We start from the raw sequence: 13628 nt of genomic DNA, 5'->3' as shown, positions 1-13628 counted from the left end.
CAATGCGGGAGACCTGGGTTCGATCCCTGGGTTGGGAAGATCCCCTGAAGAAGGGAAAAGGTACCCACTCTAGTATTCTGACCTGGAGAATTCCATGCACAGAGCCTGGCAGGCTACAGTCCATGGGGTGGCAAAGAGTGGGACATGACTGAGCGATTGGGCATGCACGCTAACTGCTCACCCACCCTCCAGTTCTCATGCACAGCTGTCCTTGCCGCCAAACCTGTTCATGCCACCTGGCTCTTATCCAGAGTGCTTTTCTTTCTCTATCCCTCTGGGACCATGGAGAGAGGGGCATCTGCTAACAATGACACATCGCAAGTGCCACCGATTTCAGTAACAGAAATAATTTTTTGACCTTTTTTACGCAAATTAAAAAAAACCTCACAGGTCACTGAGTCTAATTAGAGAATGTCACAGCTAATTCTCCATCTTTACAGCATTAGAGTACTACAAGAGCTATACTGAATTACCTAAAGGAAATTACCATATAGGCACTCTAACAAAAGGGCAGAGAAATCCCCATTATAAAGGCTTTGTCCCCGGGAAACTGGTCAGGCCAGGGGGGTGGATTAAGGGAGAGGGGTAGGGTGGAGGAGGGTGGGGGCACGGCCAAGCAAGGCTTTAGACTTTTGGTAAAGAGTCTAAAATTTCTGATGGCTCCAGAAAAACTTGACAAACTTACACACATACACAAAAAGCACATTTGTCAGATATTTAACAAAAATAACTTTGGAACCACGCATGTGCAAAAATTACCGTAGAAAGTGTGCTGAGCAGGTGGCCTGTTTACTTAGGACAAGGTGTGCATCTACCATGCGGCCTTTAACAAAGCACCCTTCACCCACAAATTGGAGATTCCTCCCATTCACGGGAGAGTGGCTCTCAGACACAGTTCTGACTCAGCGCCTTCTCCCTCCACCTGAAAAGCTCCTGCCAGGCGAGACATCAAAGGAAAGAAGGAACTTCCCAGAGGAGACGTCTTAGATGCAGGAGGCCTTAAAACCTTGAGTATATAAATGGGTGCTCTTCCCAGCGACAACAAACCCAGATCACGGAGGATGGCTGCATGGCTTCGGCCAGCAGATTTCCAATTTGCCTTCTGTAGATTGTGCAAGGGGATTCCAAGGCAGCGCAGTGGTAAATAATCTGTACGCAGATTCGATCCCTGGGTCAGGAAGATCCCCTGGAGAAGGAAATGGCAACCCACTCCAGTATTCTGGCCTGGGAAATCCCATGGACAGAGGAGTCTGGCAGGCTACAGTCCATGGGGTTGCAAAGAGTTGGACATGGCTTAGTGAATGAAGAACAAGACTGTGCAGGCAATGGGAATGGCTGTGAGCCGCCAGAGATGGAGGGCAAGAGTGCCTGCTGGAGTCCAGACTGCTGGGAAGGCCCTCTGAGACAACCAATATTCCCAACATCCCCAGTTTATTCATCCAGATCTCTGGGCACCTTGAAATCCAGGCTGCTGACAGTAGCCACTAAGAGGGGTGGTAAGGCAATGGGCTCTGTTCTTTAACATTTTTCTTTCAGAATCTTGCATGAATTTTTTTTCTTTCTATTCCTAAGAATAGAACTGACACTGTATTGTTTCTTATGATATGATCCCTTTCCAGAGAGGTCAATAAACATTTATTAAGAGCTGTATGTGTGTGTGTGAATAATAAAAACAGGTAACTATCAATGAATTAGTATTGCTTCAGGACTATTCTAACCCCTTTACAAATATAACTCATTTATCACGATAGTCCTCTGATACACTATCTTCACTTCAGAGATAAGGAAACTGAGGTATATGACAATTACGTCATTTCCTTCAGAGTCACATGCTAGAATGGTTTAGAATCCAAGTTGGTCTGACTCCAGAACTTCCAGTCTTGACCTGCAAGATCAAACTGAACAAAAACAGTAGACGCTGCTCTTTTATGACAGGTTGTATCAAGTCACTGTTATCAGGCAGGGAGTAAAGTGTACCAAAGAGGCTTTGAAGGGACTGAGGTACTTGAATTCCAGGGTAATGACCTGATATCTGAGGCCCGCCCTCCCCACTATAAAACTGTGATAACAGTATTCCTGCTATGCAGAATTACCAAGGTAGTTAGACTGAACATGTGCAAAGCTTGATGTAGAATCAATTGTAGCTTTATGTTATTATTTTCATGGAATAATTACAACCTTTGTAATTAGCTCACCAAATGGCCCAAAGCAGGACTGCTTAGACTGGAGATTGGAGGTCTCTGGAGTTCCACTAATATATTCTTGGGGAATCAGTGAATTCTTAAGTTTGATCAACAGAGCTAAAGCCTTCCTTGCATTGTGGACACACATAGTCGTTTCCATTGGCTGCTGAGGCAAAAATAGGCTGGCAGGAAATAGTACCTACTTAGAAAAATAATTAGTTCTCTTACACAACAGCTAGTTGTACTGCTCACACCTGCGTAAACAAAAGAACACAAGATGAGGAAAAAAGTCTCCCGGGGAAATATGGCCCACATAAGGAGGTGCAAGGCAAATGTTCTGCGTGTAGATGCAGCATGGCCAATGTGCAGGGTCCTTCACACATGAGGCCCCATGACTAGGCCAGGGAAGGTTCTGGAAAGATGACTACATATAGGCCCTCATCCCCCCGGAAGGCCTAATTTCTCACCAAAGATCCTTGCTGAGGCTTTGGAAATAGCACAAGGGGAAGCAAAGTGCCATAGTTCCTTTCCCAAAACAAAATAAAAGAGAAAGCTGAAAAGAAACCAACAGAAAATGAACTTGGCTGTATTGCTGACGTAGAGCTGCCAACCTCCTGATGAGTTCTAAGATATGTATTTACATGCGCTTTTACATTTCCTACTTTGTGAAAATAAAGGGTAAGTGGAAAGGTTTCCATGGTGATCCAGTGGTTAAGACTCAGTGCTTCAACCGCAGAGGGCACAAGTTCAATCCCTGCTCTGGGAATTAAGATCCTATATGCTATGTGACACAGGGGGCCCCCCTCAAAAAATTGATAAAGGATGAGGGGGAAAAATCAATGAATGTTTTCCCTTTGGAAGGAAAAGGACAAAAGCATCTGAAGGAAGAAATCAACACTGCTAGCTTGACGTGAATTTCCTTACTAGAAGCTAATTTCCAAAGTTAGGTTCAAGTTTACAAAGTTATGTTCAAAGACATGTTCAATATTCTTGATAGAATCTCTGTGGGATCCAGAAAATACATTAATGGGCATTCCATCAGATGATGGGAAACAGAAACAGGCGAAAGATGATAAAGACCTAAGCTTTTGCCCGATTGGGGTCAAGGTCTGAAGTTCACAGGAGTTCCTATCTTACTTCAGGCTGTATCATTCCGGCAAGGTGAGGAAGTGCCATCTCTTTTATAGGAAAGCTCTGTCCGCCCTTCCCCGTGACTGTGGACGTGACTCTGGAACTCCCGCTGCTTGTCAGTCACCACCTTCGCTTTCCCGCCTTTCTCTTCACTGCTGCACTGTTTAGGGGAATTGTTAACCTGCCTTCAGCAAGGCCCTGCAGACCCCTTGAATAAGCTCCCTGCAGCTGACCCTAGGGCAAGCTGCATGAAGCTGGGAACACTGGAAGCGGTAAGCTGGCAAACCAGAATTTGCAGTCATGGTATTTTCATTTGGGGCTTATGTTTGAAACTCCCTTTGGTTTTCTCCATGCACAGCTCACCACTGTATATTATGTGGTGTCCTATTGTCAGAGATTGGGGCCTCTTGTACAGGTCCTGCTGTTCTGACTTAACTTGCTGTCTTGAACCTCCTGTGTGTATGCTCAGTTACACTGAACTCTTTGCAACCTCATGGACTGCAGCCCACCAGGCTCCTCTGTCCATAAGATTTCCCAGGCAAGACTACTGAAGTGGGTTGCCATTTCCTCCTCCAGGGGATCGTCCCAGACCAGGGATTTAACCCATGTCTCCTGCTTGGCCAGGCAGGTTTTTTACCACTGTGCCACCTGGGAGGCCCTTGTGAACCCATATGCCCTTTATTTACAGCCAGACTATTTCAAACATATTTTTCAAATGCAGTTAAATTCTGTTCTGAGGTCTAGCTGTCCTGAAAGTCACCGACTATCACTTAAAAAAAAAATTATTGGAGTATAGTTGATTTATAATGGTGTGTTAATTTGAGATGTATAGCAAAGTGAATTAGTTATACACATATCCACTCTTTTCAGGTTCTTTTCCCAAAAAATCACTAGAGTATTGAGGAGAGTTTCCTGTGCTATGAAGCAGGTTCTTATTAGTTATATATTTTATATATCATGGTATGTATATGTCAATCCCAATTTCCCAATTTAGCCCTCCCCTCCCCTTTCCTCCTGGTAACCCTAAGCTTGTTTTCTACAACTGTGACTCTACCTCTGCTTTGTAAATAAATTCATTTCTACCTGTGTTTTTCAGATTCCACAAATAAGCACCATCATATGATATTTGTCTCTGTCTGTCTTCACTCTGACTGTCACTTTGAGGACCTCCCCAGGACCTCTAAAAATACCGAATCCTGGATATGCCAGAAGGCTCCATTTTAAGTTTGATCTTCCAAAACACGCTTTCCATATTAGGTGAAAATCTGTTTAACTATTTTCACATGATGTGTTAATAAATGTCACTGTATTCACAGAGATTACTCCAAGAAGATTAAAGGTCGTACCAACCCTTTTAGGTCTCATAAATCACAAGTGTTCTCAAACACAGGAAAATTCCTGCCAAGTTGGCATGGTTCTCCAATAACCAAGCAAACGTTTATAGCCAAAAGATTTTAAGGAACTTTCCAGGGGGAAATACAAGGAAGAATTCAGCACAGGTGCTTGTTGCATGCACAAACACACACGCAGAGGGACAGCAGAATCTATGAAACTGTTTCTGTGCACTTGTGAAAATGGATCAGAGATGACCCGCCGTATTCTGCAACGTTTAAACAGTCTTCTATATGTGACTGATTCCCCTAAGCAGGGAACTGAGGCCTCCGGAAGTAAGGAAGCCTGTGGTTCTCACAGTCACTGGAATTCTCCTGAGAGAGCTTTTCCTGGGAGCCCTGGCAACAGGGCCAGAACGAGATTCAAAGCAGGATAACCAGCAACAGCCAATCAGCTTTATGCAGAAATGTAGCAGTGATTTTAAAAAACATCATCCACTGAGTATCTACTTTATGCCTTTTGTCTGTCATCTTGGCTGTCCCTAACCCTCACAGTCGTTTGAGGCGGGCCTAACTATTCCCCATTTTACATACTGCTGAATTCCTTTTCTCGCTTTATATTTCACTGTAGCACTCTCCCTTTTTAACATGCTGTATAATTATTTATTTTGTTTATTGTCCTCACTAGAAGGTGAGCTCCAGGAGGACAGCATTCTTAACCAGTTTTACTCACTGTTGCCTTCCTGGAATCCAGAGTAAATGAATAAATGAGTGAATGAATGAATGGAGGTGCAGAGTGGTTAAATGACTTTCCTCTGTCAAACTATTACTTAAGAGACAGAGCTAAAATTTGAACTCAGGTCCTGGGTACTACACCAACACACATCAGTAATGGTAGCTGTGAGGATAAGCATCTAAGACATACTCTAAGAAAGCTAGTTGGGCATTTATTGAATGGTTGACTGATGAAGAGGTGTACGAAGTCAAAGAAAACCACCAGATGTAAAAGAAGCAGGAAGGAAATGAGCCTGACTTTTGATCCTTGACATCTGTGGGGAAGGAGCAACATAACACGTGAAGCCCAGAAAAGCCTGGTGGCCAAAATTCAGTTCAGAAGTGCAGACTTTGATTCCTTCAAACTTCAGGAGGAATAACGAAGTGTGGTGGGTGCGGTCTCCACAACGCCTTCTAATATGGGTAGATGGTAATCCTTAACGGTCTGTAAAGAGTCAGACCTCAAATCCCCACCCCACCATTTGCTACCCTCTGACCTCAGGCAAATTCCTTAATCTCTGTAAAGGGGAATAATTTGCATGGGTTTTCTGAAGACTGATGGAAATACCATTTGTAAACACAGAAATTAAGACCATACCCAGTGTGTGATAAATGCCCATTAGCTATTACTTAAATTGTATCAGTTTAGTGTACAGAGTGTTTAAGAGGGGAGCAGTAGTGAGAAGTTAGAAAGGTAGCTGGGTATATTTTGTATTTAACCGGTTTAAAGGATTTTGATATCGGTTTGTAACAGCACATGCTTTTCTTGACATCTGAATCACTTAGCGCAGTTCCTCAGAGGATTTCTCCTGAGACTAGGGAATTCCAGGTGGCCTCTTAGGCCTCACACAGCATCGTTGGGATGGAAAGGACTGGGTCCATTCTGCAGGTTACAAATTCAGAAAGATCAAAATAATACCAAAGCTTAATGATATACCAACAACGTCTTAGGGCATCTCACTATACCTTTTCAATCATCAGAGATTCTATCAATTTCCTTATGCCAACGTGGAAGACTACAGCTTAAAAAGGTAGAGGATATAATCAAGGTCGCACTTTTAGGAAGGGGTGGGGACAGACCCCGTCAAACCCGGGCCGTCGCCACCCCAGGGGCCTTTTCTTTCAAGTCAGTTCAATTCAGTCGCTCAGTCCTCTCCGACTCTTTGCGACCCCATGGACTGCAGCACGCCAGGATTCCCAGTCCATCACCAACTCCCGGAGTTCGCTTTTTTTTTTAAACACCGAACTTTTTCGGACCCAAAGGTTAGAAAGCCATTCTATAAAATGTCTAGAGAGGAGCTGAAGGGTTCAGAAGCATGGGCAAAGCTAAATGTTTCAAGTTGAAAAAGTGTGGCCACCATCACCCCAAACTGATGCCCAGGCTCAGGTAACTGCACTTTTAAAATGGCTAAATGGAAATCAACTTCTCTCCCGGTCTCTTCTGTTGGAGGGCTTGGGCTGAAAGATTTTGCTCATTTCAGTTCCGCTGCAGGGCATCCCGCCTCTCCCCTCCTGGTCTCCAGGTCCCATTAACAGAAAGGCCTCGCGGTAGAGACTTCTGCAACAGGTGGGGGCGGGTCGGAGGCGTCACCTCCCGCGCAGGCCTCCTCCAGCCCGAACCGGATGGTATGCAGTGAAATATGGGAGTTCTGTTCCAAGGGATGACCAAAAAAGGCGCAGGGAGAGGAGTGCTCAACCCCCACCTTCTCCCAGCACGCTCCTCCAGGGGCGGCCCGACCGCAGCAAAGCTCCAAAATTGGCAACCTGGGCCTAGCAGCCGCCTTTTTTTTTTTTTTGTCAGCCTCCATTCTCCACACCAGGGAAGAAGACGGGTGACTAAAGATGCAAATTGGAGCGGGGGCGTCAGCAGGCAGGCCCGTGGGTGCAGGGCGTCTAGCTTGGGGAGACCCCGCGACCTCAGGTGCCCCCGGCGATATCCGCGGTGGGCGCTGAGCGCCGCGAGGGCGCTCGGAAAAGCCGCTCCCAGCCGAGCCGCTGCCTCCGCTTCCGCCTCCCCGGCGGCGGCGGCGACGGGACAATGCGCGGCCTCTTTCCGCCCGGGGTTAGGGAGGGGCGGCCGGATTGGGGCCCGCGCCTTCCGGCCGCAACCCTCCCGCCCCCACCCCCTGCGCGCCGCGCCGGCCGCACACAGGTGGTTTTCCGCTCGGGAGCAGCAGGCTCGGGTACTTTCATATAACAATATGGTTGTGCGCGCTGGGAATGTTCCTCCCTGCCGCCGCCGCCGCCACCGCCGCGGCCCCCACCCGCCACGCCTCTATCCGGCAGCCCGCCCCACCCCGTGGTACGCCGGCCGAGCGCGGCTCGCTGCTCTCGCCAGCACCTCCCCAATTACCTGCTGCCTTTGCAGCGCGGCAGAGACGTTCCCCAAAATCCCCAGGTCGCCTCTCGAGCAGGGGCAGGCACTCCTCGCCCCACACCCGCCCCAGGCAGAACTGGAGCCCAAAGTTCTGCACTCGGCCCCCCACCGGTCCCCGGGGTCCCTAGACGCTCGGCGCCAGTTGAACTGGGCTGCGGAGGCGGCGGGTGCTCACGAGGAGCGCAACGCGCAGGAGGGGGCAGTGTTCCGCCAGTGCCCGGCGACTTGCAAGGGAGGGGGTTGCTGCCCCGGGAAGGAAGGGGCTGACCCGGCGCGGGTTGTCGGGGTGGCTCCGTTCTGACATGCCTCGGTCTACAGTAAACCAATCGCCGAACCCACCTTGAGACTCCGCAGCCTGCAGGCCTTGCAGGAGGACTTCCCGACGCTTTGCGGATGGTGGGGACAGCCTGCCTGGCTCCGCGTGCCCGGGTGCACCTCGTCCAGGAAGCCCCTCCAGGGAGGCTCCTGTGTCTGGAAGCTGAGCTCGCTGCTCAGAAATGATTAACGAGCGCTACCCCCCCAACGCGCAGTGGGTGACGGCGGGGACCGGGGAGGGGGTGCTTGGATCCCCGGAACAATGGCTTATAACTCCCCACGCCGCCCCAGAGGAATAAAAGCATCAGACTGCCCCACGACTTTGTTCTGCAGTCTCCACTGGTTTTTTAAAAATTAATTAAAAGGCTGTTTGTTTGTTTTTTTTTTTTTTAAAGAGGCTTGCTTTCTATTATCTGGACTTCCAAGCATTTGATTGCTTAAAAATGTTTCAACAAAATCCTGGTTTGTTTCAAAAGATGTTGGATTAGCATTTAACACCTCATCGGTCACTAAAGCCCAGGCAGTTTACCAGCCCCAACAGAGCCTCGGCTAAAAGAACATCAGGGGAAACAGAGCTGGGCTTTTAAAACTGGCAAACAAATGCCACACACACTGCCTAAGGGGGGGGGGGGGGGAGGTAGCGATCGTGAACTCCAGTGCAAATGAGTTTAAAGGGAAGAAAAGGGAAAAAGTCAGCACAAGTTTCCCTAAAGCTAGCTTGCGCTCACAGGCGTCGCGAACAAGGGCTTTTGTGCCCGCTAATTGCACCATTTGTGCGCAAAAGTTCCGACACGAAGTGTGAACTCTCAACAGAAGGAAACATGAGACAACTCAAGTGCCCCGGTTTCTGTGCCCTGCTCCTCCTCCGCCGCCGCCTCCTCTTCTTTCTCCTTCCTCCCGCGGAGCCCGCTGTTGCAGCTTGTTTGCACTGGGGCTTATCCGGAGCGGAAATTCCTTTCCGTTTTTGTGAATGACAAACTCATTAACAATTCATCAACACAACCTGTTCCAGCCGGCCCGTCCCCACGGCAACAGCCCCTTCCGCAGAGCGCTCATTGGCTGGCCCGGAGAATGTATCCATTGAGACGCTCGCTGTTTGTATCCATTGAGGAGCTGCCTCGCGCAGGGGGTGTGCGAGCGCCGAGTCCAAGGGAGAGTGAGCAATCGAGGTTTGAATAATCCTAGGAGAAAGACGGCCGGGTGGATTTGAGGTGCAGTCTTGGAGGGAGGGATTAGGAGCCGTTGGACTTTTCTTTCCTCCCTTCTCAGTAGCACGGAGTCCGAATTAATTGGATTTCATTCACCCTGGAGGAACAAAACTGTCTGGGCAGCTTCATTCAGAGAGATTCATTGACACCGAGAACGAGCGGCTGCAGCCGGGTGCAGAGGGAACCGCCGGCTTCACTTCGGTCTCGCCTGCGCCAACCGCTATCCCGGCTTGGGAAGGGCGAGGTGGCCTCCAACCCCGCTCCGAGAGCGGCGGCTTCCCGCGGCGCGCTCGGCCTCTGCCTGCCCCGAGGGGCGTCTGATAGGCACCCCGCCATCTCCGGCAGCTCGACCCCCATGATAGATACGCTCAGACCCGTGCCCTTCGCGTCGGAAATGGCGATCAGCAAGACGGTGGCGTGGCTCAACGAGCAGCTGGAGCTGGGCAACGAGCGGCTGCTGCTGATGGACTGCCGGCCTCAGGAGCTGTACGAGTCGTCCCACATCGAGTCGGCCATCAACGTGGCCATCCCGGGGATCATGCTGCGGCGCCTGCAGAAGGGCAGCCTGCCGCTGCGCGCGCTCTTCACGCGCGGCGAGGACCGGGACCGCTTCACGCGGCGCTGCGGCACGGACACCGTGGTGCTCTACGACGAGAGCAGCAGCGACTGGAACGAGAATACGGGCGGCGAGTCGGTGCTCGGGCTGCTGCTCAAGAAGCTCAAGGAAGAGGGCTGCCGGGCGTTCTACCTGGAAGGTACGAGCCGGGGGGCTCCGCGCGGGGGGCCAGGCGGAGGACACCGGGCTGCCGGCTGCAGGCAGGGCGCCCGGCCGGCCGTCTGAATCCAGTGCTGCGCCCGGGGGTTGTCTGCCTGCCCCCCGGCTGCGGACCTCGCGAGTCCCGCACCCACGAGTTTGGCCCGCTTCCGGCCACACTTTCTGACCACCTTTGCTTTCTACCCGAAATGTCCTCCCCCTTTTCTTACTTTCTGTCTTTCGATTTTTGGTTGAGATTTTGCAGGACGGTTTTGGTGCAGATTGGCACCATCTAGCCCTTCAAGATATTCGGAAAAGTTGCCATTTTGTGCATTTCCGGATTCAAAAGAATGAGGGTTCCCAGGGGAGACGGGCCCGTTTGTTCTATTCCCAAGGGTGCACATTTAAGTGTCTTTCTCTCATATTTGGTTTCGCCTGTGGGGGGTTGATAGAGTTCTGTGGTGTGTTTCTGCGTGCGGCTGCGGCTCTCAAAGCTGTGAAAACTACTACGGGATCTCGGGTTACATGATTGTTTCTCTCCTCCTGGCAGGTGGTTTCAGTAAGTTCCAAGCCGAGTTCGCCCTGCACTGCGAGACCAATCTAGACGGCTCCTGTAGCAGCAGCTCGCCACCGTTGCCAGTGCTGGGGCTCGGGGGCCTGCGGATCAGCTCCGACTCCTCCTCGGACATTGAGTCTGACCTTGACCGAGACCCCAATAGTGCAACGGACTCGGATGGCAGCCCGCTGTCCAACAGTCAGCCTTCTTTCCCCGTGGAGATCTTGCCCTTCCTCTATTTGGGCTGTGCCAAGGACTCCACCAACCTGGACGTGTTGGAGGAGTTTGGCATCAAGTACATCTTGAACGTCACCCCCAACTTGCCGAATCTCTTTGAGAACGCAGGAGAGTTCAAATACAAGCAGATCCCCATCTCGGATCACTGGAGCCAAAACCTGTCCCAGTTTTTCCCTGAGGCCATTTCTTTCATAGGTGAGACTAATGAACAATCCTCGCTCAGACTTTCAGTGCAGAATTCCTCACCATTCTTAGAATTTAAGCTGTTCATCTTTCTGGCTGCTTGCTAATTTGTGGGACTGCAGGTCTCAACTGTTTCAGGACCGTTCTTGATTCTGATATATCTCCTTGTTTTAAAAAAAAAGTGCCTTTTGACAAGGCTGCGGACCACAGGTGTATTGCAAATTTTGTCTGTTGTTTGACTGACTCCAGTCATTTGAAAGAGGGGCCATTTGTACATAGACCGCTGAATTTTCCCACCATCTTTGCACTGGAGGAGGGCCAGGTAGAAGTACTCTTGGTAGACAGGAATCCTAGCATGGCTTTATCATTTTAAAAGACCGACCTGGGAGTTGTTTTAGGATACCAAGTTAGTTGTTGGAAAGCTCTGTGAATGTGAGATGCTGTAATCCAACTGAATGTTACTGTGATACCGGTTCACAGTGAGACAGTGAGGGTAACCTGAGCCCAGCAGGAAGAACTGTGGGCTGAAAGCCTGGAGAAGCGAATCTCCAGGCATTGTAATGCATTTCCTATTACAAAGGAACTCATTTTCAGGCCATGTCGACATCCTGTTCCTCCTAATGGGCTGTCCCCTGTGACTTCCCTCTCTCTTTTTTAAAATGCCTGAATACCTCCATTGTTAGCTGCACAACAGTTGGAGAATAATTTAATAGACCCTTGCAGTCTGCTTGTCTGTATAAAAGGCATTCACGACCATATTGCAGGGTTTCTGGTATTCACATGCTGAGGCAGAGAATGCACACATTAAGGGCTTTTGTGTTGGCAGAAACTTAATACAAAAGCTCCCTTTTCAGAAAATATCTGAAATATGTAATTGTGCCCAGTGTACATGTTTTAGCCCAGTGATACATTTTCTTGCCGCCTGCAGGGCTCAGCTGCCACACACAATTATTTTTTAATCTTTAGTATTATTATTACTCATGTTTTAGACTGATTGTTCACAAAGGGGGGTTTTCGGTCTACTGATATTTTCCCCTTTCTTTTTCTGTTTACAGATGAAGCCCGGGGCAAAAACTGTGGCGTCCTGGTGCATTGCTTAGCTGGCATCAGTCGCTCGGTCACTGTGACTGTGGCTTACCTTATGCAGAAGCTCAATCTGTCGATGAACGATGCTTATGACATTGTGAAGATGAAGAAATCCAACATCTCCCCCAACTTCAACTTCATGGGCCAGCTGCTGGACTTCGAGAGGACGCTGGGACTGAGCAGCCCCTGTGACAACCGCGTGCCCACACAGCAGCTGTATTTCACCACCCCCTCCAACCAGAATGTGTATCAGGTGGACTCTCTGCAATCCACGTGAAGGCCCCCGCCCCCCCAGCTGGAATGTGTCCAGTCCATCCTTAGCAGTTTCTCTTAGCAGCATCAGCCAGGCTGCTTTCTTTGTTTGTGGCCCCAGGTGTCAACAGGACACCAGCTGTCTGTAGTAGACAAGGTTACCACGTATGGAATTGGTTATTCCCAAGGGAGAGATTTGCTCCCTTCCTGTTGGAAGAACAGGACCTACTGTATAGACGCGGGCCGCAGGTTCGCTCCACACCCATGAGTACAGCCTACCCCTGCAGGGACTGGAATTCGAGGACTTCCAGGTACATAGGGTAGGACCAAATGGTAGGGTAGGAGCATGTGTTCTTTCGGGCCTTGAATGACTGTTTCTTTTGCATCTGGAACTGATTCTATATTGTCTTCAGTGAAGACCGATTCAATTTTGCATATAAAGGAGCCAAAGAGAGGTTTCAGCTCTGTATTTGTAGTGTCAGTTTGCAAAAAAAAAAAAAGAAAAACAAAAATAAATAATCAATCAAATGAATCTCATATTCCATTTGATTATTGTAAATATTTGATCGTAAATCACTTGACTGTTTGTTTGAACTGTGTTTTTCCTTTGATGGGTTTAAAAGAAATCATCCAAAGGGAGAAAGAGCAGTTTGCCACTTAAAAACAATGGAAATTTTTGCTCTTTTTGAATCCAAAGGATATATTTGCAGCATGCTCAACGTTACCAATTCTGAATGACATTTTCACGGACACTTAATGATCATGGAGACCTTGTTATGGTGCAGTCTTCAGTCTCTTTCATGTATCTTCCTTGTGACTTTTTTCTCTTTAATGTAGTTTGACTCTGCCTTATCTTTGTAAATATTTTGGTTTGTATTGTCTCAGAGGGGATATCTTGGAAAGACACCAAAATCATGGGCTCACTTTTTTTGTTGTTGAAACTTCAGCTGTGCTAAACAGTATCTTACCTCTGTACAAAATTCTTCAGGGAGTGTCACCTCAAATGCAATACTTTGGGTTGGTTTCTTTCCTTTTTAAAAACAATTTGTGTGAAACTGGAAGCGTGTGTGTGTGTGTGTGAAAGTGAGCATGGGTACTCATTCAATAGGCGACATGCATATGATTGTGAAGGAAGGAGACAAGTGGCTCCGTATGTTCATGGTGTAAAGTTCTGAGCTGAAATTTTATTATAAGAATGTAAAACCTTAAATTATTAATAAATGACTATTTTGGCTATCAAA

General features: G+C 48.6%; 2 protein-coding genes across 2 annotated transcripts in view; one reads left to right on the top strand and one right to left on the bottom strand.

Moving 5' to 3' along the window:
- Nucleotides 1-8882, bottom strand: part of LOC139030951 (uncharacterized) — a 23813-nt gene extending 14931 nt beyond the window's left edge. The window contains exons 1-2 of the mRNA XM_070454895.1: nt 8840-8882; nt 7773-8283 (exon numbers count right to left, since the gene is read on the bottom strand). Coding sequence (XP_070310996.1) covers nt 7773-8283; nt 8840-8882 — 554 coding nt within the window. The remainder of the gene's footprint in view (nt 1-7772; nt 8284-8839) is intronic.
- On the top strand, nt 8501-13628 carry DUSP6 (dual specificity phosphatase 6). Its single transcript, XM_020884360.2, has 3 exons — nt 8501-10074; nt 10624-11061; nt 12105-13628. The coding sequence occupies exons 1-3, from the start codon at nt 9675-9677 to the stop codon at nt 12410-12412; spliced, it is 1146 nt and encodes a 381-aa protein (XP_020740019.2). The 5' UTR covers nt 8501-9674; the 3' UTR covers nt 12413-13628.

This window comes from Odocoileus virginianus, chromosome 24, assembly GCF_023699985.2.
Source record: "Odocoileus virginianus isolate 20LAN1187 ecotype Illinois chromosome 24, Ovbor_1.2, whole genome shotgun sequence".
Classification (NCBI taxonomy): Eukaryota; Metazoa; Chordata; class Mammalia; order Artiodactyla; family Cervidae; genus Odocoileus; species Odocoileus virginianus.
This window is presented reverse-complemented; position numbering and strand designations above follow the sequence as displayed.

What these genes read in the sequence shown, in the direction of transcription:
- DUSP6 (XM_020884360.2), top strand. Translation starts at nt 9,675, where the DNA reads ATGATAGATACGCTCAGACCCGTGCCCTTCGCGTCGGAAATGGCGATC. An exon ending in CCGGGCGTTCTACCTGGAAG is followed by an intron (nt 10,075 to 10,623) that starts GTACGAGCCGGG and finishes TCCTCCTGGCAG; the next exon opens with GTGGTTTCAGTAAGTTCCAA. An exon ending in TGAGGCCATTTCTTTCATAG is followed by an intron (nt 11,062 to 12,104) that starts GTGAGACTAATG and finishes TTCTGTTTACAG; the next exon opens with ATGAAGCCCGGGGCAAAAAC.